General features: G+C 44.9%; 1 protein-coding gene across 1 annotated transcript in view; it reads right to left on the bottom strand.

Moving 5' to 3' along the window:
• TRIO (trio Rho guanine nucleotide exchange factor) overlaps nt 1–24,026 on the bottom strand; it is a 905,131-nt gene that overhangs the window by 394,891 nt on the left and 486,214 nt on the right. Inside the window, 1 exon segment of the mRNA XM_030209962.1 lies at nt 1,478–1,597. Within this exon segment, the coding sequence (XP_030065822.1) occupies nt 1,478–1,597 (120 nt within the window).

The raw sequence follows: 24,026 nt of genomic DNA, 5'->3' as shown, positions 1-24,026 counted from the left end.
AGTAGCCCCCGCAGATCAGCACCCCCAACATCAGCCAGCAGAGGCAAAGGATAAGGGAATTTTTTTTAAATATGAGCAACCGCAAGAAAACCAAAACCAAACTCACCACTCCAGTGTAATCCCCCCCTCCGAACCTACCAGACCACCTTGTACTGCACAGGCTATATCATCTACCGGGAGACTGAGAAATACTGGGTGGCTGAGAACTGCACAGGGGTCTTACACAATTCTCATAGTCACTGTTCTCTGTCTCCACCTGCCGATAGGAGTGCATAACCCAAAAGTCTTGACCGAACTCCTAAAGGATGGCAAGATCTCCATAGAACGGACATGCCGGTGCTGTAGCACAGAGGAAGGAATAGTCTGGTTCCATTATTGCACAGTGCAAGTTTACAGCTACTCGCCTTAAACCTGCAATTCCACCATGAAGGAAGCCTTCGTGTAATTGTGATAGTTGGTAGATGCAGACTGAAAGTTGCGGAGTTCATGCATTCGGCCACTACACCAAGGATGCACAGGGCATAATGGAATGACATATACAAAAGCCGGCTGTGGAAGTCTCTCGCTCCTCTGTACAAGGGAAGCTTCAAATGAATTTACAGCCTCAAAATGAATGGAGCAAGGAGTAACCTCTCTATAATGCTCCTCTGCCTTCAGACCTCTCAGGACTCTGTGCAGCTGGAAGATGTTCACCTGAAGCAACAGAGTGACAAAGGGATATGTTGGCCCCATTACTTGGGTAGTCTGGTGTACTACCATCAGACAGTGGTCTTAATGACCACGGATATGTTCAATTCTATTATTTTTGTGAGTGACAGACATGACCTTGCTGAACATGCAGTTTTCAAAGTTACGACTGGGATCTCTATCTACAAAGCAGAACAGGTCATCAGGAAAAAAGGTTCCCAGACCTGGTGAAAAGACTATTTTAAGAAAGGAAAACTTAAGTCACCATTCTCTGAAAATATCATCAGAAAATTTGATGGTAAACTAAAAACAAAATAAGTAAAGAAGAAATTTTGTCAGAAGAGTTCTGTCATATCCTTTCAGGAGACAGGAAGAAAAAATGGGGGAACTGAGAAGACTGCTGTGTGTAGGAAGGGCTGTGTATGCTCAGAACTTTTAAGTTCTGGGCTGTAGAAGTGCAGCCATTGGACGACGTCCTCCACTTGTGCACCAGATTTGATCCTGCTTGCTGACAGAAAATATAAATGATACTGACAAGTAGAACAAATTGATAGATGTCAGCTGTAAATTGCTGGCTTGGTGAAAGCAACACACTAGAAAAGGTTAGCTGGCATCTCTTGCTATTTGGAACTTCTACTAAAAATATACGTTTTAGGATTTCAATTACCAAACTGAAAGAAAATCTTCAAACTTCTCTCTACCCAAGAATACACACACACACAATGTGAGCCTTCTCCCAGCATCAACAAAATTACCTGAACAAACAAGTGCAAGAAGCTAGAGAGAGTACCTCTATGGCATGCTGGAACTGCTCATGTTCACGCTGAAGCTGTTCTGCCTCCTGCAGCGAGCCGGCTGTGATGAGCCCAGCGTTAAGCATAGATTCTCCATTACGGATCCAGCCCAGCACCTGAAAAGAGAACACATGTAAGATGAGTAGGACAGGAAAAACATGAACCACACTGTAAGAACAACAAGACAGACGAGAGAAAATGACTCTCTTCCTATTTATTTATTTATTAGGATTTATTTACCGCCTTTCTGAAGGAATTCACTCAAGGCGGTGTACAGTAAGAATAGATCAAACATGAGCAATAGGCAATTACAGCAGTAAAAATATTCGAATACAAAGTATGGTATGGTATACTACTTGCAATGACAACACAATATGTACTAGAACATTATAATTGGTAGTGAAGGGTAAGGCAAAGTTGTAACATATAGGTGAGTAAGAAAGTAGGAAGAATTAGAAAGTAAGGAGATTGGTTTGTAGAAAGTTGCACGTGAGGTCAGAGAGATGGTTAAATATTATCTCAGCTAGGGTAGGAGTGGATAAACATGTCCCGCTGCAGTATGTGCAGCCCGAGTCAATCCTTGTGTGTGTGAGTGAGACTAACAAGTTAGTTACTTCTTCCGTTAAAGGCTTGGTTGAAGAGCCAAGCTTTCACCTGCTTCCTGAAGTAGAGGTAGTCTTGTGTTAAGTGCAGCCTTTCAGGCAATGCATTCCAGAGTGTGGGGGCTACTCCGAAGAAGGCTCGTTTGCGGGTATCACATCGTGTAATGTCTTTTGGAGAGGGTGTAGTTAGTGAAAGTCCTTGAGAGGACCTTAGTGTCCTTGGCGGTGTGTGGAGGATCATCTTATTCTTCAGATACTTGGGGCCATTTCCTTTCAGGGCCTTGAAGATCAGACAGAGTTTAGCCCTGTATTGTACTGGTAGCCAATGAAGGTTTTGCAAAAATGGTGTGATGTGGTCACGTCGCTTGCAACCTTCTATGAGTCTTGCTGCTGCATTCTGAATCAACTGGAGCTGGTGCAGGTCCTTTGTAGTCAGACCATTGTATAGTGTATTGCAGTAATCCAGTCTTGATATTACCATGGCATGCACAACTGGGATAAGATTTACCTTCTTGATGTAAGTAGAGAGGCAGTGTAGCTGTCGCAAATAGTAGAAGCAGCTCTTGAAGGTTGCTTGGATTTGGGGAATCAGAGTAAGTGTTGAATCTAACTGCATTCCAAGGTTCCTGACTTGTGATTTGAGGGGGAGTTCATAGTTCCCAAAAGGGATTTTGATGTCAGGTATGTATCCACCTGTGTTAGGGACCCAGAGAAGCTCAGTTTTACTTGGGTTCAGGCAAAGTTTGTTGTGTTTAGCCCATTCTTGAATTGATGCTAGAAAAGTGATCAGTTTATTCAAGGCTGTAGGTTGACATCTAGGTATGAATAAATTAACTGTCACTAGGACTAAGTACTGAAACCTTCTGCCTCTTTGCTGAACATGTCAGTACAGTACTTTTAATGCTGGATAGGGGCAAAACTCACCAGAGGTATTAAAGCAGCACTGGTAGCAAAACAAAATGCAGAAATCTAGTTAACATCTAAGAAACAGAATAATTCTACACCTTAAAAGGAGTGCCTTGCCATATATATATATAGTGTGGAACTTTAAGCACCTGACAACACATCTATCTATATATTTTAAAAAAAGAAATTTGGCCGCACACCTGTCAGATGCACAAGGCTACACAGTACATATAGTGTCAGACTCAACAAGAAAACAGTGGAAACTTCAACAGGGATAAGGAGAACATTTTTGATGGGTGAGAAGGGTTTCAGAGAAAATGAACAGACCTGATAGGGGTGTGCGAAGGGTCTGCTGGTGATAAGAGAATGATTGGCTGGAGGAGACATGGTGAGGACCAAGAGGGAATAAAAGAAGCTGAACAGGTGATAACAGTATAGTTTTTACAATGTTCAATAATTGCAGATTTTTTACTTCAAATACCATTGTCTAGATTTTCCAATTTATTATGGAGAAACAGGCTGTCCTTCATATGAGTGGTCTCCATAGCTTGCAAGCTCTACTTCTCAGGTTGCTGAATTTTCTAGAAGTCCAGCCATTACACTGAAGGAACATGAAGGCTTAATAAAGCAGAGTAACACTCGAGCCGTGATCTATCTGGACCCACCTCCCGTAAAACTTCCTCAAATGTCTATTCACAGGTGTAAATCGAATGTGGACCTCCAAAACCTCATTGTGTACCTCTGGTGCCACCTGCATTGCCAGTTTCAACCTCTCAGCCTCGCATAAGAACGTAATAGCAGCCATAATGGGTCAGACCAATGGTCTATCTAGCCCAGTATCCTGCTTCCAGCAAAGACCAATCCAGGTCACAAGTACCTGGCAAAAACCCAATTGGTAACACATTCCATGCTACCAATCCCAGGGCAAGTAGTGGCTTCCCTCATGTCCATCTCCTATGGGCAACCTGAAAAAGGCTGACCATGAGGCAGAAATTTACTCTGAAAGGCACTCTCCCTGGCCTACAACTGCCTCTAGAGTTGTCTTCCAGGAGCTTGGACATGTTATAAATTCCCAAACTCTTGATCAACTTATCCAGATCTTCAAACAGCAGCCCTTCAAATGGAAGTTTGCCAAGCCCACCTTTGGAGGCCGCATGCACTGCCCAGTTCCTCAGTCATAGGAAGTGACAAGCAGTCACCAATAGAGCCATATTTTTGGCAAATAAGATCATACAGCGTGTCTGCCAGGAAAGCTTGCCCATCTTCAGGTAAGCCACTCCTGCTGTATCTTCTTCCAGGCAACCGCTCAGATCACTGGAAACAGGCCACAAAACCCCTGCAGATGGCCAAGGCTGGGGGCTGCCAAAAGTCTGCTTGAGCTATCTCCAGTAGAGCAGTAATGCTGAATGTGAGAGAAAGTGAAAAAGTGAATTTTTTACACAAGGGGGCTGAAACCCAAAATTAAAAGCAAATAAACTTTCAGGAACTGTCAAAGCGGTCTCAGTGAAACATCCGATGAATTACAATCAGCATTACGTCATAAGACTCCTGAAGCAGGTGCTTTGGCACTGAAACACAGCTGCTGTGTCGCGTCGCTTTTAATGTTATCTAATACTCTTAACCACCTATACGTTTCCTTCATTGCTTGGAAAGAGCCTACTCTCCCTACTCCTTTTCTGCTCTACTTTGATTTGACTTTCATAGGGATCAAGTGCACCTCCACCACTGAGTGGTTTTTCCTCATCTGAGATATCTCCATACCAGCAAAGCAGAGGGAAACAGCAACACAAATGACTGAGGAGCAGAAACAGTGTAGAGGGCCTCATATGGGAAAATAAACTACGGCGCCAAACTGCACAGGGAGCAAGTTTATAAGGGGACCCTACACAGACCATGTTTCGGCAAGTGCCTGTGTCAGGGGTCATCTCCTTAGAGAATCTACAATCATGGTTACAGAAAAACTGCATACAAAGTCTTTGATGTGGGAAGTAATTGAATTGATTCTGCACTTTTCTGCTTACTGACAGGCATGACCCATGACCTACATAGCTAAAAGCTCAAACTTCATCTTTCTGTATTTTTGCCGAGAGCTGTAAATGCAAGGTCACACTGTACCAGCAAAGAGTGCTCTTCCCCCTCCCCTTACAGAAATGGTGCCACTTACTCTAGCTCAGAAGAATATGTTTACAGTTTGTGATGGGAGAAGTGTTGAGGACTTAGATAACACCGTGATAAGACCCGGGTGTTAGGCAAATTCCTATACGAGGTGGCGACTGAAAGTCTTCGGTAAAAGAGCTTTGGACTTATTTTAAGATGCTGGTTCTGTAAACATTCAGATAGTATGTTCCATTTAATATAAACAATAACGTAAGACAGAATTTAGCTGATGTTACAATACAAGTGGCTGACATTGCAAGTTGTACACTGGTTGGGAGGGGGATTGATGCTCCATCCACTGTATATAAGTGGCTGTGGTACTGAATCTAGTCAGAGGGGCTGAGATGACCAACAGAGAGTAAGTTTTTGCAGCTATGGTTTCACTCCCTCTCAATAACAAATGGCTATTTGTTACTACTTCATTTTCTAATTGCTTTATTGTCTAATTGCTCTGTCTCCATCTAATTACTCTGTCCAATTACTTGACCTAATTCTGTCTAATTACCTAGTTCCCTCTAATTCCCTAATTATTTTACCTAATTCTTTATCTAATTACTTTGCCCAATTACTTTATCGCCTGATTGCTTTGTCATCATCTAAATTGGAATAAAGACTTACATCTTGGAAAGAGCATGGCCTCTGTCTTTTCTGTCACTCCATATCTGGGAGGTGGCTGGTCCACTGTATCTTGGGTGGGTGTAAGGAGGTAGAAAAACCCTATTTGCCCCATATTTCCAAATTGTATATGTCTTATAGTAAGTAGGTATATCAGAGAAATAATTCCCACATAATTACAGCCCTCACTGATACTAGGTTGTCAGAGAGGGCCATGTAAGAACAGATTCCGACTATAAACATAATAAATGCTAGAGGTACATTTAACAGGTCACAGTAAAAAGAGCCAGTTGAATCAGTCAAAGCCATGAGAGAAATGGAGTAACCTCGTGTGACAGATCTTTAAAAAGAGGATGGGAAGTATGGACTCAGCGAAGGCATACAGCTCTGTCTAGTATTTTATTAGTGAAATGATCTGCAAAATTCTTGGGAAAATGAGAGAGTAATTGGTTTGGGCTGAGGGTCAGAACACTGTGAAATGACCCTAACAACTGTCTGAAATCATTTGCATGTGAGTGAATAAGATTAGAAGGAACCCCACCAACACTTGCTAGTTATATGTACCAGTGTGAAGCCTGTCCCTGCAGCTGATGCTCCCAAACTGCTGATCCTGAGAGTTGAAAAGCCAAGAGGAATACCGGCAAAAACAATGACATTCCTTCTAATCCTTGGTCTTACACTATTTTCAGTAAGCACAAAGTTCCAGTTCAGAACATGCATTTCTGAACCAAAAAAGGGGATAAAGTTTAGGGGAAGTTTGAGACATAATATAAATGACCTGAAAGATAAGAAGCACTGAAGAGAGATGGGAATACTGGAGAGGGGTATGGGAGGAAGGGGATGAGTCTCTGAAGGGATTATGTGAGAGTAGAAATGGGGTTAAAAAGATGGTGAAAGAGGCAGCAGGACATGGGGTATATGGTAAGAGATAGAAGAATGGCCTGGAGGCAAAGGAAGGAAGGAGAGACAGGGATGGAGCTGGTGCTGGTGAGGGGATGAGAGGCGGTGGAGGGTAGATGAGGGCTAAGAGTGAGTACAGAGGATGGGAATGGAAGAGTAAGAAAGTGGATGAAAGATGGGGGGAGGGGGCTAGGATACTAGGAAAGGAGAGAGACAGAGGGGGCAATGGGGGGGGGGGGGGGAATGGGAAAAGCCAGTCTGTAGATGAAAAGGAGACTAAGGACTAGAAGATGAGAGAAAGGGATAATGAGAGTAAAATCAAATGGGTGGATAAACGCAGAGAAGAGAAAAGTGGAGAAAAAAAACACATAAAATGAAAGATCAGTGCCAGACAGAAGCAGAGAAAGGAAAGGAAGACAAGACGAGAGAGAAGAAATGGAAAGGCCAGCCCAGAAAAGAATTTAAGAGAAGACTGACACATAAAGAGGTCTGAGTCTCTCTCACTTTTCTAATTATAGAACTAAAATGCCCAGACAATAGAAAACAAAACAACTATTTTATTTAATATTTTTAAGGACACAGATGTGCCTTTGTGAAATGTACTTTTTTTCTATTTTTATTTTGCAAAGTACAGGAGAAAATACATTTCTGTTTCTCTTTTACTAGTATTGTACTGCCTATGGAGTCTGGCTTTCTTGGGCCAAGGTAGAGAGGGTGGTGGTCTCCATTTCAGCTTTTGTCTGCATGCTTTTTTTGTGGTTCCCTATTCTGGATCAGATGAGCGTCTGTCCATGTCCTCCAGCTGAGGTGAAGGATATGCTAAGCATGTAGTGTCTGTGTACGAATCTGTAACAGTCCAGCTTGTTCCAGTCTCCCAGTAGCAGATATAGTTATGTTCTAGGGCCCACTGTAGCAGTGCTTTTTTTGCACCGTCACCTTTTTTCTGAGGGCTGGCTCACCTGCTGGCTGCCTCAGCTCCCCGACTTTCCATGCTGCCCCCTGCAAATCTTCTATTTACCCGAAGTCGCAGCGGCGAACTGCTGTCGTGAAAGCAACAAGAGCAGGCTCGCCTCTGTTGTCGCTTCCCTGCCCTCTCAGCGTCCCGCCCTCGCAAAAAGGAAATTACATCAGAGGAAGGCAGGACGCTGAGGGGGCAGAACGAAAAGTCGGGGAGCTGAGGGCGGGGATGGAGTTTGAACGATCTCAGGGGCAGGTGGAGAATGAGGCGAGTCACTGGACATGGAAGGGAGGCAAAGGATAGGGGGGCAAAGGAGAATCGCTGGACATGGAGGTAAGGGCAGAGGAGAATCGGTGAACATGGATAGGAGGGAATGATAGGGGCAAAGGAGAATCACTGGACATGGATGGAAGGGGAGGGCAGGGGAGAGAGGAGAGTTGCTGGACATGGATGGAGGAGAGGGCAGGGGAGAGAGGAGAGTTGCTGGACATGGATGGAGGAGAGGGAAGACAGGAAGGAGATGCACATGGATGGAGGGGAGGGAAGGGGAGAGAGGAGACTCGCTGGACATGGATGGGAGGAAAGGGGAGAGAGGAGACTCGCTGGACATGGATGGGAGGAAAGGGGAGAATCGCAGGACATGGATGGGAGGGAAGGGGAGAGAGGAGAATCGCTGGACATGGATGGGAGGGAAGGGGAGAATCGCTGGACATGGATGGGAGGAAAGGGGAGAGAGCTGGACATGGATAGGAGAGGAGGGCAGGGGAGAGAGGAGAGTTGCTGACATGGATGGAGGAGAGGAAGACAGAAAGTAGATGCACATGGATGGAGGTGGGGGCAAGAGGAGAAATGCTAGACATGGATGAAGTGGAGGGCAGGGAAGAGAAATGGAGGAAAAGAAAGAGGAAGGAGATGCACACGGATGGAGGGGAAGGGAGAAAGGAGAAATGCTGGACTTGGATGTAGGAGAGGGAAGACAGAAGAAGGAGATGAACATGGATGGTGGGGAGGGGAGAGAGTTGAAATGCTGGACATGGTTGGAGAGGAGGAAAGAAAGAGGAAGTGAGGAACATGGATGGAGGGGAGGGGGAGAGGAGAAATGCTGTACACGGATGTAGGGGAGAGAGTTGAAATGCTGGACATGGATGGAGGGGAGGGAAGAGAGAGGAAGTGAGATGAACATGGATGGTTGAGAGGGAAAAGAGAGGAAGTGAGATGAACATGGATGGTTGAGAGGGAAAAGAGAGTAAGTGAGATGAACATGGATGGTTGAGAGGGAAAAGAGAGGAAGTGAGATGAACATGGATGGTTGAGAGGGAAAAGAGAGTAAGTGAGATGAACATGGATGGTTGAGAGGGAAAAGAGAGGAAGTGAGATGAACATAGATGGTTGAGAGGGAAAAGAGAGGAAGTGAGATGAACATGGATGGTTGAGAGGGAAAAGAGAGGAAGTGAGATGAACATGGATGGTTGAGAGGGAAAAGAGAGGAAGTGAGATGAACATGGATGGTTGAGAGGGAAAAGAGAGGAAGTGAGATGAACATGGATGGTTGAGAGGGAAAAGAGAGGAAGTGAGATGAACATGGATGGTTGAGAGGGAAAAGAGAGGAAGTGAGATGAACATGGATGGAGGGGAGGGAAGAGAGAGGAAGTGAGATGAACATGGATGGTTGAGAGGGAAAAGAGAGGAAGTGAGATGAACATGGATGGTTGAGAGGGAAAAGAGAGGAAGTGAGATGAACATGGATGGTTGAGAGGGAAAAGAGAGGAAGTGAGATGAACATGGATGGTTGAGAGGGAAAAATGAGGAAGTGAGATGAACATGGATGGTTGAGAGGGAAAAGAGAGGAAGTGAGATGAACATGGATGGAGGAGAGGAGAGAGGAGAAATGCTGTACATGGATGGATGAGAGGGAAGACAGAGGAAGGACAGCATATGGATGGAGGGGAGGGAAGAATAGGAAGGAGATGCATACTGACGGAGATGAGGGAAAGGGAAAAGAGGAGAAAAACTGCACATGGATGGAGAAAATAGGCAAAAACTGGATCCACTTTATGCCTCTTCCAGTCAAGTCTGCGGAGGACCCAGCTTCTACCTATGGATGTAGAGCAAGAAATGAAGAAGAAAGGAGGAAACTAAAGAAATAAATGGAAAGGAAGCCCTGGAAACAGAGTTAAGGAAACACACAGAGAACAGCAGAAACAGAGACTGGGACTGACATGATCAGAAAAACAAAGTACCCAGACAACAAAGGTAGAAAAAATCATTTTATTTTCATTTTAGTGTTTGGAATATGTCCAATTTGAGAATTGTTCAGGAAAGATCCGCAGACAAGCGGAGAACTTGAACGCCCCACGGGAGAACATAGGTACAGGAGAAAGTGGGATGTTTGACCACGGAAACACAAAGCCTGGAAAGATGGATCTTAAAAAGCCTGGACGCTAAGAATTGTTCACGAGCAGTTTTTCCGTAAAAGGACTTTTTAAAGACCCTCTTGCAGATCAACACACTACGTGTTTCTCCACGGATGCATCAGCTGTTCACCCATGGCTTAGACTGACTACACGAAACACCTTGCTGCGCACAGTTCAGTGCATCCACTAGACGTTTTTCGTCAAGAGTGACTCCTGATGCAGGCCTAACAGCCGAAACACAACTGTTGTGTCGAGTCATTTTTCATCAATAAACAAGTGTTTTTAAGATCCAATTTGAGAATTTACATCTGCTATCTTATTTTGCACTGGGTATACTGGAACTATAACATCTTACAGAAATTATTTATAATGAAAAAATTCAAGTTATTTTTTTCTCCTATACTGGTATAATATTTTCAATGATGCCTGTTTATATGCGCCATGGTTGGTATAAGGGGTGTGACTGACATGGGTGTGGCTATCATAGGGGCAGAGCCATAGGTAGTGGCCCCACCTATGATGAGTACTGGTACCATTTTTCCTACAAAAAAAGCACTGTACTGTAGTATTTACAGAACTGTCTTTTCATAGATGGGTTAGGGCTGTTACGGTATGGTAAGTTTGGTGTTCTAGGACTCAGTGTAATATTTATATAGCACTGTTTTTTCGTAGGTGGTATAGGGCTGTTGCAGTGTGGTAAGTTTTCTATATAGGGTTTAAGTATCTTTTTGCAGGGTTTTGTGTTATTTCACAGTGTCTGGTACTATTTGAAAGTAGGCACTGGGGCAAGGGCCGCCTTTGGTGGCCCTTATCACCCAAAATAAAAATGCTAGGGACTAGTGGTCTCCACATCCTGTACAGTCACCACTCAACAAAAACCCATCTAATTTATACCAAGTGTCTAGCAGTGGAAGGAGTTTCTGAGGTGATGGTCACAATTGAATATTTTTAATTGTAGTTAAAACAACAGGCTGCCTGCCCCAGCCAGTTACAGGATCTCTGCTGGATCCCACCTCCTGATGTAACTTCCTGTTTCCTCACAGGCGGGATACAGTAGAGGCAGCCTGTGTTAATCATTGCTGGCCACAGCCACCGCACCTGAGCAACAACAAGAGCAACTACATCGGCACTGCTAACTGGCGCGTATTTTACACAAGTCTGCTTCCCCTGAGGTCAAAACCTGGCTATGCCTCTGATTCTGTCAGGTACTCGGGACCTGAATTGGCCACTGTTGTAAACAGGATATTGGGCTAGATGGACCATTGGTCTGAACCAGTATGGCTATTCTTATGTTCTTATGACTTGACTGCATACCCTTTCAATACAACATCCTAATCTCAGCCGAGGGGAGTTGAAATGTACTTGACTGCAGTAATAAGTAGAAAGAAAACGTGACAGAAGACTTCACTTATCCATGGCAACATAAAGATAGAGTTATTAATGTCTTGAAAACTTGAAAATTCTATCCATAGCATAAAAACAGTTACAAGAGAGAGAAAGAAAATATCTTCTTGCAGCATCATAATGACATTTTCTACTGCTATTTTCCAGCATGGAATACAGGAGTTATAGATTACTCCACACACATTGTAATGGAAAATCACTTGTTCCTCAAAGGGTGATATAATTCTTTGCTATCACTATTCCCTTGTCTTCACAAGGATCATAAATGTTACACTACTGAACTCACTGGCATCCATACTTCAACATACATGCAACAAGTAAAATGAGGACTATACTGTGTCTCTACATTCTTCAGTATTGCTAAGTCAGTGTCAATCTCGGCTAAGCTCCTTAGGATCCATTCCTTCTTAACAGGATTCCTTTATGTTTATCCCACGCGTGCTTGAATTCTGTTACCGTTTTCATTTCCACCACCTCCCGCGGGAGGGCATTCCAAGCATCCACCACTCTCTCCATGAAAAAATACTTCCTGGCAGACTCAAGAAAAATGTCAGGAAGTATTTTTTCACGGAGAGAGTAGTGGATGCTTGGAATGCCCTCCAGCGGGAAGTGGTGGAAATGAAAACGGTAACAGAATTCAAGCACGCGTGGGATAAACATAAAGGAATCCTGTTCAGAAGGAATGGATCCTAAGGAGCTTAGCCGAGATTGGGTGGCAGAGCCGATGGCGGGGATAGTGCTGGGCAGACTTATACGGTCTGTGCCACAGCCGGTGGTGGGAGGCGGGACTGGTGGTTGGGAGGCGGGGATAGTGCTGGGCATATTTATACGATCTGTGCCAGAACCGGTGGTGGGAAGCGGAGCTGGTGGTTGGGAGGCGGGGATAGTGCTGGGCAGACTTACACGGTCTGTGCCCTGGAAAGGACAGGTACAAATCAAGGTAAGGTATACATAAAAAGTAGCACATATGAGTTTATCTTGTTAGGCAGACTGGATGAACCATGCAGGTCTTTTTCTTCCGTCATCTACTATGTTACTATGTTATGACGCTTTACACATAGTACGAAGAGGAGCCTTGGAATTCCACCCAATAAAATGTTTCCACACAGGGCTGGACTGAGAATTGGAACTAGGCACTTGTCTCAAAAGACCTCAAGTAATAAAAGACTTTGCCTACAATCACAAACTGAAAACAAAGCCTTTCCAAGATTATCAGACCTAGTTTGTATTCATATCCAGTTTTGATACAAGGCCTCCTTTGCCATCTCCTCTCTGTACAGCTACCACCCCTATGCACACTGATTGTGGGCTCACAGAACTGCTCAGAAAACAACAAGTCTGCGTCTATGCAAAAAGGAACTGTGTGTGTGTGCAATAGAGGGTGATAGTGAGGAAATGACATTGGTTTAAATGTGTACATAAAATATTGGAGATGGCAATTTGTCTCATATGCTGAGCAGCAGTAGTCAAGAATTATAATGTGAGTTACTTTTCATATCCCAAAAGAACAGATGCCACCTGTGCTATATCATTGTAAATTAAAACAGAAGATTTTTATGAGTTTTAAAATCATATCGGCAACGTGGACACGGGAGCAATATAAGAATATACATACAATTTTTTTTAGCCAGTCTTGCATGAAGCAACAGACCTTAATGGTGCCTTTTCTCTGTTGTCTTGCTAGATGCTCAATGTTTCTTGGCTCTCATATTCCTTAGTAGATTCAAATCTCTTTATTGAAAACAGTTCAATGCACAAAATACATAGTCATAGAACTTATTTACATAGTTTCTTCTGTTTCCCCTCTGTCCCTCAGGTTTCCTTAACAACCAAAACGACAAAAAGCAATCAGGTCCCTCATATCTATGCGATAAGACAGACCAAAAGATCATACTATAAAACTCAAACAGGGGCAGATTACAAAGACATGAACAAGTTATACAAACTTTTGGACAAACTCATAGACACTAACTCGGTCACTACATCAAATACAGACATTCCATCTGCGGACAAACTTGCTAAGCACTTCAAAGAAAAAATTGTCAATCTAAGCAGTACACTATCTCAGAATAACACCGACCTTGAAAGCTTTCTTAATGAGCTGGACCCAAACCCAGGAGAATACCCAGCTGACCGAACTTGCTTAAAATTCACCACCCTCACTGTCGATGCAGTTGCCCAGGCGGTCAGCAGGTTCTCCACCGCCCACTGCAAACTCAATACCTGTCCCAACTATTTAATGAAATCAGCCCCAGGCTGTTTCATAGTAGACCTGACATCTCATCTAAACTACATGCTTCAACAAGGACTCTTCCCTAAGGAAAAAGGCAATATCTTACTCACACCAATACCTAAAGACACCAAGAAAAATAACAAACGAAATCACTAACTACCGTCCAGTAGCATCCATCCCGCTGACAACCAAACTGATGGAAAAGCATGGTAGCCAAACAACTTACAGAATACATAAACAGATTCTCCATACTCCACGAATCGCAGTCTGGTTTCCAACCCCTCCACAGTACAGAAACAGTACTTGTCACTCTCCTAGCCAAATTCAAACAGGAAATAGCAATAGGCAAAACATCCTCCTCCTCCAATTTGACATGTCTAGTGCATTCGATATGGTAGACCATAATATACTAATAAGATTATTAGATAAGTTTGGGATTGGAGGAAATATACTTAACTGGATCAAAAGTTTCCTAACTACAAGAACATATCAAGTAAAGTCAAACTCAAACATCTCATCACCGTGGAAAGCAGATTGCGGAGTACTACAAGGATCACCCCTCTCACCCATCTTCTTCAACCTAATGATGACCCCACTAGCCAAGTCCTTATCCAACCAAGGCCTTAACCCTTTTCTCTATGCAGACGACGTTACAATACACATACCTTTCAAATATAAACTGTCAGAAATCACCAACGAGATCAAGATTAGCTTGAACATCATGAACTCCTGGGCAACAGCATTCAAACTAAAACTCAATAAGGAAAAAAACACAGTCTCATTCTCTCATCCCAACACAGCGCTGCCCACCCCACAACTATTAATACCCCAGATTATTCCCTCCCCATCTAAGACAGCCTGAAAATCCTCAGCATTACCATTGACCACAACTTAACACTAGAGAGCCAAGCCACAACCACAATAAAGAAAATGTTTCACACATTGTGGAAACTTAAACGTGTGAAACAATTCTTCCTGAGGGGAATATTTTGCAACATGATACAATCAATGGTACTAAGCCACGCTGACTACTGCAACGGAATATACGCAGGATGCAAAGAACAAATCCTAAAGAAACTGCAGACTGCTCAGAACACGGCAGCTAGGCTTATCTTTGGTAAAACACGATTTGACAGTGCGAAACCCCTCCGCGAAAAACTACACTGGCTTCCAAAATCAGCTCACTGGTTAATAAAATAATCCACGGTCTAGCTCCGGGATACATGATCGACTTGATCGACCTACCAACGAGAAACACATCCGAATCAGCAAGAACATACCTAAATCTTCACTTCCCAAGATGTAAAGGACTCAAATACAAATCAACATATGCGTCCAGTTTTTCCTGCATTAGCACACAACTGTGGAATACGTTACCAAAAGTCTTGAAAAATACGAATGACCACCTAAACTTCCGGAAAAACCTAAAAACTCACCTGTTCAAAAAGGCATACCCCACCGATCCAACATAAATGCACGATCTCTGCAACACAATGTAACTAAATCACGGTACAGACTGGACACAAATCTTCCGTTGCACGATCCCCAATGTGGTTGCGCCATATTAGCTCTATCGAACTACTTAACCACAACATCACTTTGTATTTGTCTACACCGGAGTCCACAAGTGCTGCTCCGGAACTATGTAAGCCACACTGAGCCTACAAATAGGTGGGATACAAATGTAACAAATAAATATCTACCGGTCTTCCCTTCATCCTATATCTTATAGAACCCCTCTATACCTCTCTGGCCATCATACCACCAACTGAGAGGGGGGGGGGGGGGGAGGGGGCTCAACTCTTATCCTCTATTAAAAAGGCAAATTTTTCCACCTTGGAAAACGGAGTTCCGGAATCTCACCAGGGAAGAATACCTTATGGAAAAAAGAACATGGCAGATAAGGACTATGTTTTATCTAATCTGTTTGTTATTTGGATTTAGCGTGCACCTTTTGAGCTAAGAAAGTTACATTCAGGTAAAGAAGGCATACAACCTGAACGTGCACCAAAGGAGTGAAGCGATTCACCCAAGGTCACAAGGAGAATCAGTAGGATGAACCATAGTTTCCCTAACTCTTAGCCCACTGCTCTAATCACTACACTACTTCTCCATTCTTGATGCAATGCCAAAAAGCTCATAGCACAGTTGGTCTCGGTTCCCTCCACTTCTTTGCATCTCAGATATTCTACATTCATCCCTAGTTTTCTTGAATTCTGTTACTGAATCTGCCTCCGTCAGCTCCACTGAAAGGCTGTTCCATGCATCCACCACTCTATCATGTATCAGGAGCTCAGAAACTGTCCCTCAATAGTTTGAATGAGAAAAAATCTGGAGTTGGACTGCGAGTGATGTGATGTCATGAGTGTTTGGCTTGTGGGTCAAACCCTGCTATACGAGTGTTTCCGAATTTTGTGGGAAAATACTTACAGCCCTGGATACTGGGGCTGGCGGAGTGTTTATTCCAATACAAGGCATATGCTGAGGGAGCCCTGGAGATTCAGGAGTAGCAGCATTGGGAGTTGCCTCTCTGGCAGGAAGGCCTGACACAGAGAACTTCCCCTAGGCCAGTTCAGACTAACTAAAGGAGGAGATTTGGAAAGGTGCCGACCTAAGGGAAGGTCTGGAAAGAAGAACCAGTGTGCTTCTAAGTATGCCTCAAAAAGTGAGTGTGGCCAGCATGGTGCACCCCATCTTGTCCATGGGAAGAACAGTGAGTGTGAAGACTGAACTCCAGTATATCTCCTAACACCCAGGGAGTAGAATTACTCTAAGAGGCATTTCATCATTTTGGGGATCTCTCTTCACCCCCTGCCCAACCCCCCCCCCCCCCCCCCCCCCCCCAGGACAATAATCATCCCTATTTTGTTTCTCCCCCAAAAGGAGGTATTTTTGAGGAGTAATGATATTTTCTTACTGAAGGAAAGCAGTGGAACTAAGAGTACTTGTCTGAACTACTGAGGAAGAAGTTGTGATTTCTGAAAAAAGTGTTTATGAGTATGATTTGCAAGAGACTGTAAGAACAGAGTCTAGGATACCCAGTTTGGATCCCTGAAGAAAAAAGGGGATGTCCACCCAGGACTCCAGAAGAACCACCTAAGAGGACACCAGGCAATAGGATCTTATCTGTACCCATAAATGAGGAAAAATGGTGGGGGAAACTAATACTGTATCCAGCCAATTCAGAGGTACAGTGGGCTACCAAAATAGTGCAGGGGTCTGCTCCAGAAGGCCTATGAGAATAAGAAGAGTATCCAGTGTATCTGAATTTTTTTTATATACCTGATTTAGAGATTTCACAAACAGAAATGTTTATTTTAAAAACTGCCTGGATGAGGAGGTAGTAGCAGAAGACACCCGGCAGGAGAGAGAATCCATAGCATCATTGTGCTTCTTGATCTGGTCAACTAGATCATCTACTTTCTCACCACAAAGGTTATCCCTCCGGCAAGGAACATCCACATCCACTGCTGGAACTAATGATCCAGGTCAGAGACATGCAGCCATGAGTCTGCGCATCACTATACCTTGGGCAGAGATCCTGGATGCTACATCAAAAGTGTCGAACGTACCCCTGGCCAGGAATTTTCGACACGCCTTCTGCTGTCTGACCACCTGGCGAAAAGGCTCGGTTTGCTCCGGAGGGAGTGCATCAACCAAGCTGGACAATTGCCTCACCGAGTTTCGCAAGTGGACACTCGGGTATGTCTGGATCTTGGCAACGAGCATAGCGGCCTGATACGCCTTCCTCCCAAAAGAGTCCAAGGTTCTAGATTCTCTGCCTGGGGGCGCCGAGGCATAGTCCCTAGAGCTCTTGGCTCTTTTGAAGGCGGAGTCCACCACCATGGAATTGTGAGGTAGCTGAGACCTCATCAATCCAGGTTCACCATGGATACGATATTGGGATTCAGCTTTTTTCGGGATCACGGGATTAGATAGAGGGAACGACCAGTTTCACATAAGGACTTCTTTCAGTATATTATGCAAAGGAGCTGTTGCAGCCTCTCTAGACAGAGAAGGATAATCCAGAACCTCGAGCATCTCAGCCCTGGGTTCATCCTCAACCTCCATAGGGAAGGAAATAGCCGCAGCCATTTCCCGTACAAAGAAAGTAAAGGATAGACTCTCCGGTGGAGAAAGTCTCCTTTCTGGTGGAGGGGAAGGTTCAGAGGGAATCCCATAGGACTCGTCAGAAGAAAAGTACCTGGGAACTTCCTCTTCCTCCCATGAATGCTCATCTTCAGTATCGGACAAGAAATTCCTCAGAGCAGTCCGAAACTGAGCCTGCCTCGATGCCGAGAAGCAACATCCTCAATGGCGGTGCCGAGAAGTCGACGTCCGCCTGGACTGTGGTGAAGCTTCTTCCACCGACGTCAAAGGGGAGTCGACCTGGGTGGCAGCTGACACCGATGCCGCAGGCGGCACCGAGGTCGGGAACCTCACCACAGGCGAAGGGCCAGATGCCGCTGCAGCAGACGGTACAGAAGGCGCAAGCACCCCCGACACTGAAGCAGACAGGCACAGCAATCCTTCCAGAAGCTCTGGAAGCAGGGCCCTGATGTGCTCATCGAGAGCCGCCATCAGACAAGGCTGCGGGGTCGGTAAAGGAGCCGGTGGCAGAATCTGTCGAAGCTCGGGAGCAGGTACCGGGCTGCCAGAAGACCGACGCATTGGCACCTCCTGAATAGAGGGGGAGTGATCCTCTCGGCGCCGACTCTTCTTGGTTGCTGATTCCCTTGATGCCCCGGAGCTCTCGGCACCATGTGTCGAAGGAGAACGATGACGGTGCTTCTTCGCCTTCGCTCGACGCCCATCATTGAGACTCCTCGGTACCGATGAGGACGCGGAATCCTCACACCTCCTCGGGGCCGGGTCCGACGAAGGTCGGTCCCGGGGGGGGGCCTGCAAGACAGGAGGCCTCAAGGCAGGTGGAGACCCACTCGATGCCTCACTGCTCCCAGCGTGAATTGGTCTTTCAGCAGCCATTACCTCCGCTCCCGACATCGATGCTTCCCTCGATGTCGATGCCGCCGACCTTGGTACCAATGTCAATGTCAAGATTGAAGGACCGGACCAAGCCCCAAAAATCTTTTCTCGTTGGGCTTCTCGAGATGCTTGGGTCTGTTTCTTCATAAGAAGACACAGACTGCAAGCGGCTTGGCTATGGTCGGGCCCAAGGCACTGGATACACCAGGCATGGGTATCAATACCTGAGATGGTCCGGTTGCACCAAGTACAACGTTTGAAGCCACTGGGTGTCTTCGATGACATGGAAGGAAAAATGGCTTTGGCGAAATCAAAAGATGCGATTGTGCCTGATAAAAGAAAAAAGGGCACAAAAATAAGGGAAGAGCCTGGCCACGATGAAAATAAAGGAAACAAAACTGAAAGTACACTATGGGAACTTTTTTGTTTGTTTGTTTTTTTTAATGACAATAATAATAAAATTAAGAAAAAATGAGGAAAAAAAAGCGAAAACTTGAAGACTCTTTCCTGGGCCTGAGAGGAGCGCAGAAAAAAACTACCGCGCCTCAACTGAGGGAACGCGCGTACGCGCGCCAGAAGACTCTGTCAAAACTTTTTAAATATTTTGCTTGCAAAATGCCGATTCCTGGGCCGACGCAGACGTCGACCCACATGTGAGAACAAGCAGCCTGGTGATAGGGAAGAAGCTGGAAACTACAGGCCGGTAAGCCTCACTTTGGTTATTGGAAAAGTAATGGAAGCCATGCTGAAGGAAAGGATAGTGAATTTCCTAGAAGCCAATAAGTTGCAAGATCCAAGACAACATGGTTTTACCAGAGGGAAATCATGCCAAACGAATCTCATTGAATTCTTTGATTGGGTAACTGGAGAATTGAATCATCGACGTGCTATAGACGTAATCTACTTAGATTTTAGCAAAGCTTTTGACATGGTTCCCCACAGGAGGCTCTTAAATAAACTAGATGGGCTGAAGATAGGTCCCGAAGTGGTGAATTGGATTAGGAACTGGTTGACGGACAGACGACAGAGGGTGGTGGTAAATTGAGTTCGCTCGGAGGAGGGAAAGGTGAGTAGTGGAGTGCCTCAGGGATCGGTGCTGGGGCAGATTCTGTTCAATATATTTGTGAGTGACATTGCCGAAGGGTTAGAAGGTAAAGTTTACCTATTTGCAGAAGATACTAAAATTTGCAACAGAGTGGACACCCGGGAGGGAGTGGAAAGCATGAAAAGGGATCTGAGGAGGTTAGAAGAATGGTCTAAGGTTTGGCAATTAAAATTCAATGCGAAGAAATGCAAAGTGATGCATTTAGGGAGTAGAAACCCACGAGAGACTTATGTGTTAGGCGGGGAGAGTCTGATAGGTACTGAGGGGGAGAGGGACCTTGGGGTGATAGTATCCGAGGATCTGAAGGCGACGAAACAGTGTGACAAGGCGGTGGCCGTAGCGAGAAGGTTGCTAGGCTGTATAGAGAGAGGTGTGATCAGCAGAAGAAAGGAAGTGTTGATGCCCCTGTACAAGTCGTTGGTGAGGCCCCACCTGGAGTATTGTGTTCAGTTTTGGAGGCCGTACCTCGCGAAGGATGTTAAAAAAATGGAAGCGGTGCAAAGAAAAGCTACGAGAATGGTATGGGATTTGCGTTCCAAGACGTATGAGCAGAGACTTGATGACCTGAACATGTATACCCTGGAGGAAAGGAGGAACAGGGGTGATATGATACAGACATTCAAATACTTGAAAGGTATTAATCCGCAAAAAAATCTTTTACGGAGATGGGAAGGCGGTAGAACGAGAGGACATGAAATGAGATTGAAGGGGGGCAGACTCAAAAAAGATGTCAGGAAGTATTTTTTCACGGAGAGGGTGGTGGATGCTTGGAAAGCCCTCCCGCGGGAGGTGGTGGAGATGAAAACGGTAATGGAATTCAAACATGCGTGGGATGTGCATAAAGGAATCCTGTGCAGTAGGAATGGATCCTCAGAAGCTTAGCCAAAATTGGGTGGCGGAGCAGGTGGGGGAAGAGAGGTTGGTAGTTGGGAGGCGAGGATAGTGGAGGGCAGACTTATACGGTCTGCCAGAGCCGGAGAAGGGAGGCGGGACTGGTGCTTGGGAGGCGGGAAATACTGCTGGGCAGACTTGTACGGTCTGTGCCCTGAAAAAGGCAGGTACAAATCAAGGTAAGGTGTACACATATGAGTTTATCTTGTTGGGCAGACTGGATGGACCGTGCAGGTCTTTTTCTGCCGTCATGTACTATGTTACGTCATCTACTATGTCCTCGGAGAAATAGGTCTCACTGCATAAAATGGGACTACTGCTGGTAGTCCCAGAAGCCATTTTGGTCTGAGTTGGCCATGCATAGAAGCAAGTGAGGACACTCCTGTGCCTACTACCCACCAACAAGGCAGGCCTAGGAGGGGGGTGCTTTTTGGCCAGGGGGAGGCAGAGTTGAGAAGGAGTGGGGGCTACACACACAGTTTTGGCTATAGCCAAAAATTCACATGCATTTTTGGTCAAAACTAAAATAAAGTCTAACACGGGTTTCGGGCACACACTTCTGAATATCGATTCCCTTCTCACTGACATACTATTATGATTACTGAGTGTAAGCTGCTGCCCCAATGCAGGTGTGACCAGCGAAGTTATCCTACATTAATAGACACCTGAACAGAACTGTCTACATTCAGGTACATTTTGAAACTTTTGTAAAAAATAAATAAAATTAAACACACTTTCATAGATAGAGCATATAAAAGAACTATACACGGACGAATGGGCACCTCCTACAAACTCACCCCAATTTCTACAAAAATGGGACAATAGATGCACCGCTCCAAACTAGATCCTCAAAAAGAAACAACTCAATACCATGGTTTAACGAAGAACTGAAAGCCTTACAAACACAGGTGAGAAGATTGGAAAGAATATGGAGCAAGAAAAGAGACGAACTCACTCTTAACGATTGGAAACAGATGCAAAGAAAATACAAATATAAAATCAGACAAACCAAAAGAATGCACTACAAAACTATAATAGGACCAAACTACAAGGATACACATAAACTCTTTTCACTCGTGAACAAACTCCTAAACACTACACCAGTCACTTCTAACAACACAGAAACCCCATCCGCTACCAACTTAGCGAATTACTTCAACGAAAAAATTATAAAACTCAGACGCATGATACCTCCTACTACCACCGACTACACAAGCATCCTTGAATGCCTAGATCCAAAACCTGGGGAATACCCAGCAGATTGCTCATGGACCAACTTCGACATAATCGCAGTAGATGAACTCTCACAATGGCTTAAAAAATATGGCAAAGTCCCAATGCAAACTATACATTTGCCCTGTCAGCCTAATAAGAGTCGCCCCTAAACAATTCAAGGAAGACCTTACGGACCAAGTCAATCATAGACTCCAAAATGGTTTATTCCCCACGAATAAAGGAAACATCCTACTCACTCCTTTGCCAAAAGACGGCAAGAAAAGCACAATGGACCTAACGAACTATCGACCAGTTGCATCCATTCCGCTTATAACCAAAATAATGGAGGGCATAGTTACAAAACAATTCACTGACTATCTAACCAAACACTCAATTCTACACGAGTCACAATCAGGATTTCGATCAAATCACAGCACCGAAACTTTACTAGTGGCAGCAATGAACTCATTCAAAAAAACAATTGCTACTGGTAAAAGCAGTATTTTTCGGACTATAAGACGCACTTTTTTCCCCCCAAATTTGGGAGGAAAATGGGGGGGGGGGGTGTCTTATAGTCCGAAGGTAGCGAGTTTCGAGTTTGGGATCGCCTTCCCCCCGAGTTCGGGATCGCCCTCCCCTACTTACAGTGGGGGAAATAAGTATTTGATCCCTTGCTGATTTTGTAAGTTTGCCCACTGACAAAGAAATGAGCAGCCCATAATTGAAGGGTAGGTTATTGGTAACAGTGAGAGATAGCACATCACAAATTAAATCCGGAAAATCACATTGTGGAAAGTATATGAATTTATTTGCATTCTGCAGAGGGAAATAAGTATTTGATCCCCCACCAACCAGTAAGAGATCTGGCCCCTACAGACCAGGTAGATGCTCCAAATCAACTCGTTACCTGCATGACAGACAGCTGTCGGCAATGGTCACCTGTATGAAAGACACCTGTCCACAGATTCAGTGAATCAGTCAGACTCTAACCTCTACAAAATGGCCAAGAGCAAGGAGCTGTCTAAGGATGTCAGGGACAAGATCATACACCTGCACAAGGCTGGAATGGGCTACAAAACCATCAGTAAGACGCTGGGCGAGAAGGAGACAACTGTTGGTGCCATAGTAAGAAAATGGAAGAAGTACAAAATGACTGTCAATCGACAAAGATCTGGGGCTCCACGCAAAATCTCACCTCGTGGGGTATCCTTGATCATGAGGAAGGTTAGAAATCAGCCTACAACTACAAGGGGGGAACTTGTCAATGATCTCAAGGCAGCTGGGACCACTGTCACCACGAAAACCATTGGTAACACATTACGACATAACGGATTGCAATCCTGCAGTGCCCGCAAGGTCCCCCTGCTCCGGAAGGCACATGTGACGGCCCGTCTGAAGTTTGCCAGTGAACACCTGGATGATGCCGAGAGTGATTGGGAGAAGGTGCTGTGGTCAGATGAGACAAAAATTGAGCTCTTTGGCATGAACTCAACTCGCCGTGTTTGGAGGAAGAGAAATGCTGCCTATGACCCAAAGAACACCGTCCCCACTGTCAAGCATGGAGGTGGAAATGTTATGTTTTGGGGGTGTTTCTCTGCTAAGGGCACAGGACTACTTCACCGCATCAATGGGAGAATGGATGGGGCCATGTACCGTACAATTCTGAGTGACAACCTCCTTCCCTCCGCCAGGGCCTTAAAAATGGGTCGTGGCTGGGTCTTCCAGCACGACAATGACCCAAAACATACAGCCAAGGCAACAAAGGAGTGGCTCAGGAAGAAGCACATTAGGGTCATGGAGTGGCCTAGCCAGTCACCAGACCTTAATCCCATTGAAAACTTATGGAGGGAGCTGAAGCTGCGAGTTGCCAAGCGACAGCCCAGAACTCTTAATGATTTAGAGATGATCTGCAAAGAGGAGTGGACCAAAATTCCTCCTGACATGTGTGCAAACCTCATCATCAACTACAGAAGACGTCTGACCGCTGTGCTTGCCAACAAGGGTTTTGCCACCAAGTATTAGGTCTTGTTTGCCAGAGGGATTAAATACTTATTTCCCTCTGCAGAATGCAAATAAATTCATATACTTTCCACAATGTGATTTTCCGGATTTAATTTGTGATGTGCTATCTCTCACTGTTACCAATAACCTACCCTTCA

The sequence above is a fragment of the Microcaecilia unicolor genome, chromosome 1 (genome assembly GCF_901765095.1).
Source record: "Microcaecilia unicolor chromosome 1, aMicUni1.1, whole genome shotgun sequence".
NCBI lineage: Eukaryota > Metazoa > Chordata > Amphibia > Gymnophiona > Siphonopidae > Microcaecilia > Microcaecilia unicolor.
This window is presented reverse-complemented; position numbering and strand designations above follow the sequence as displayed.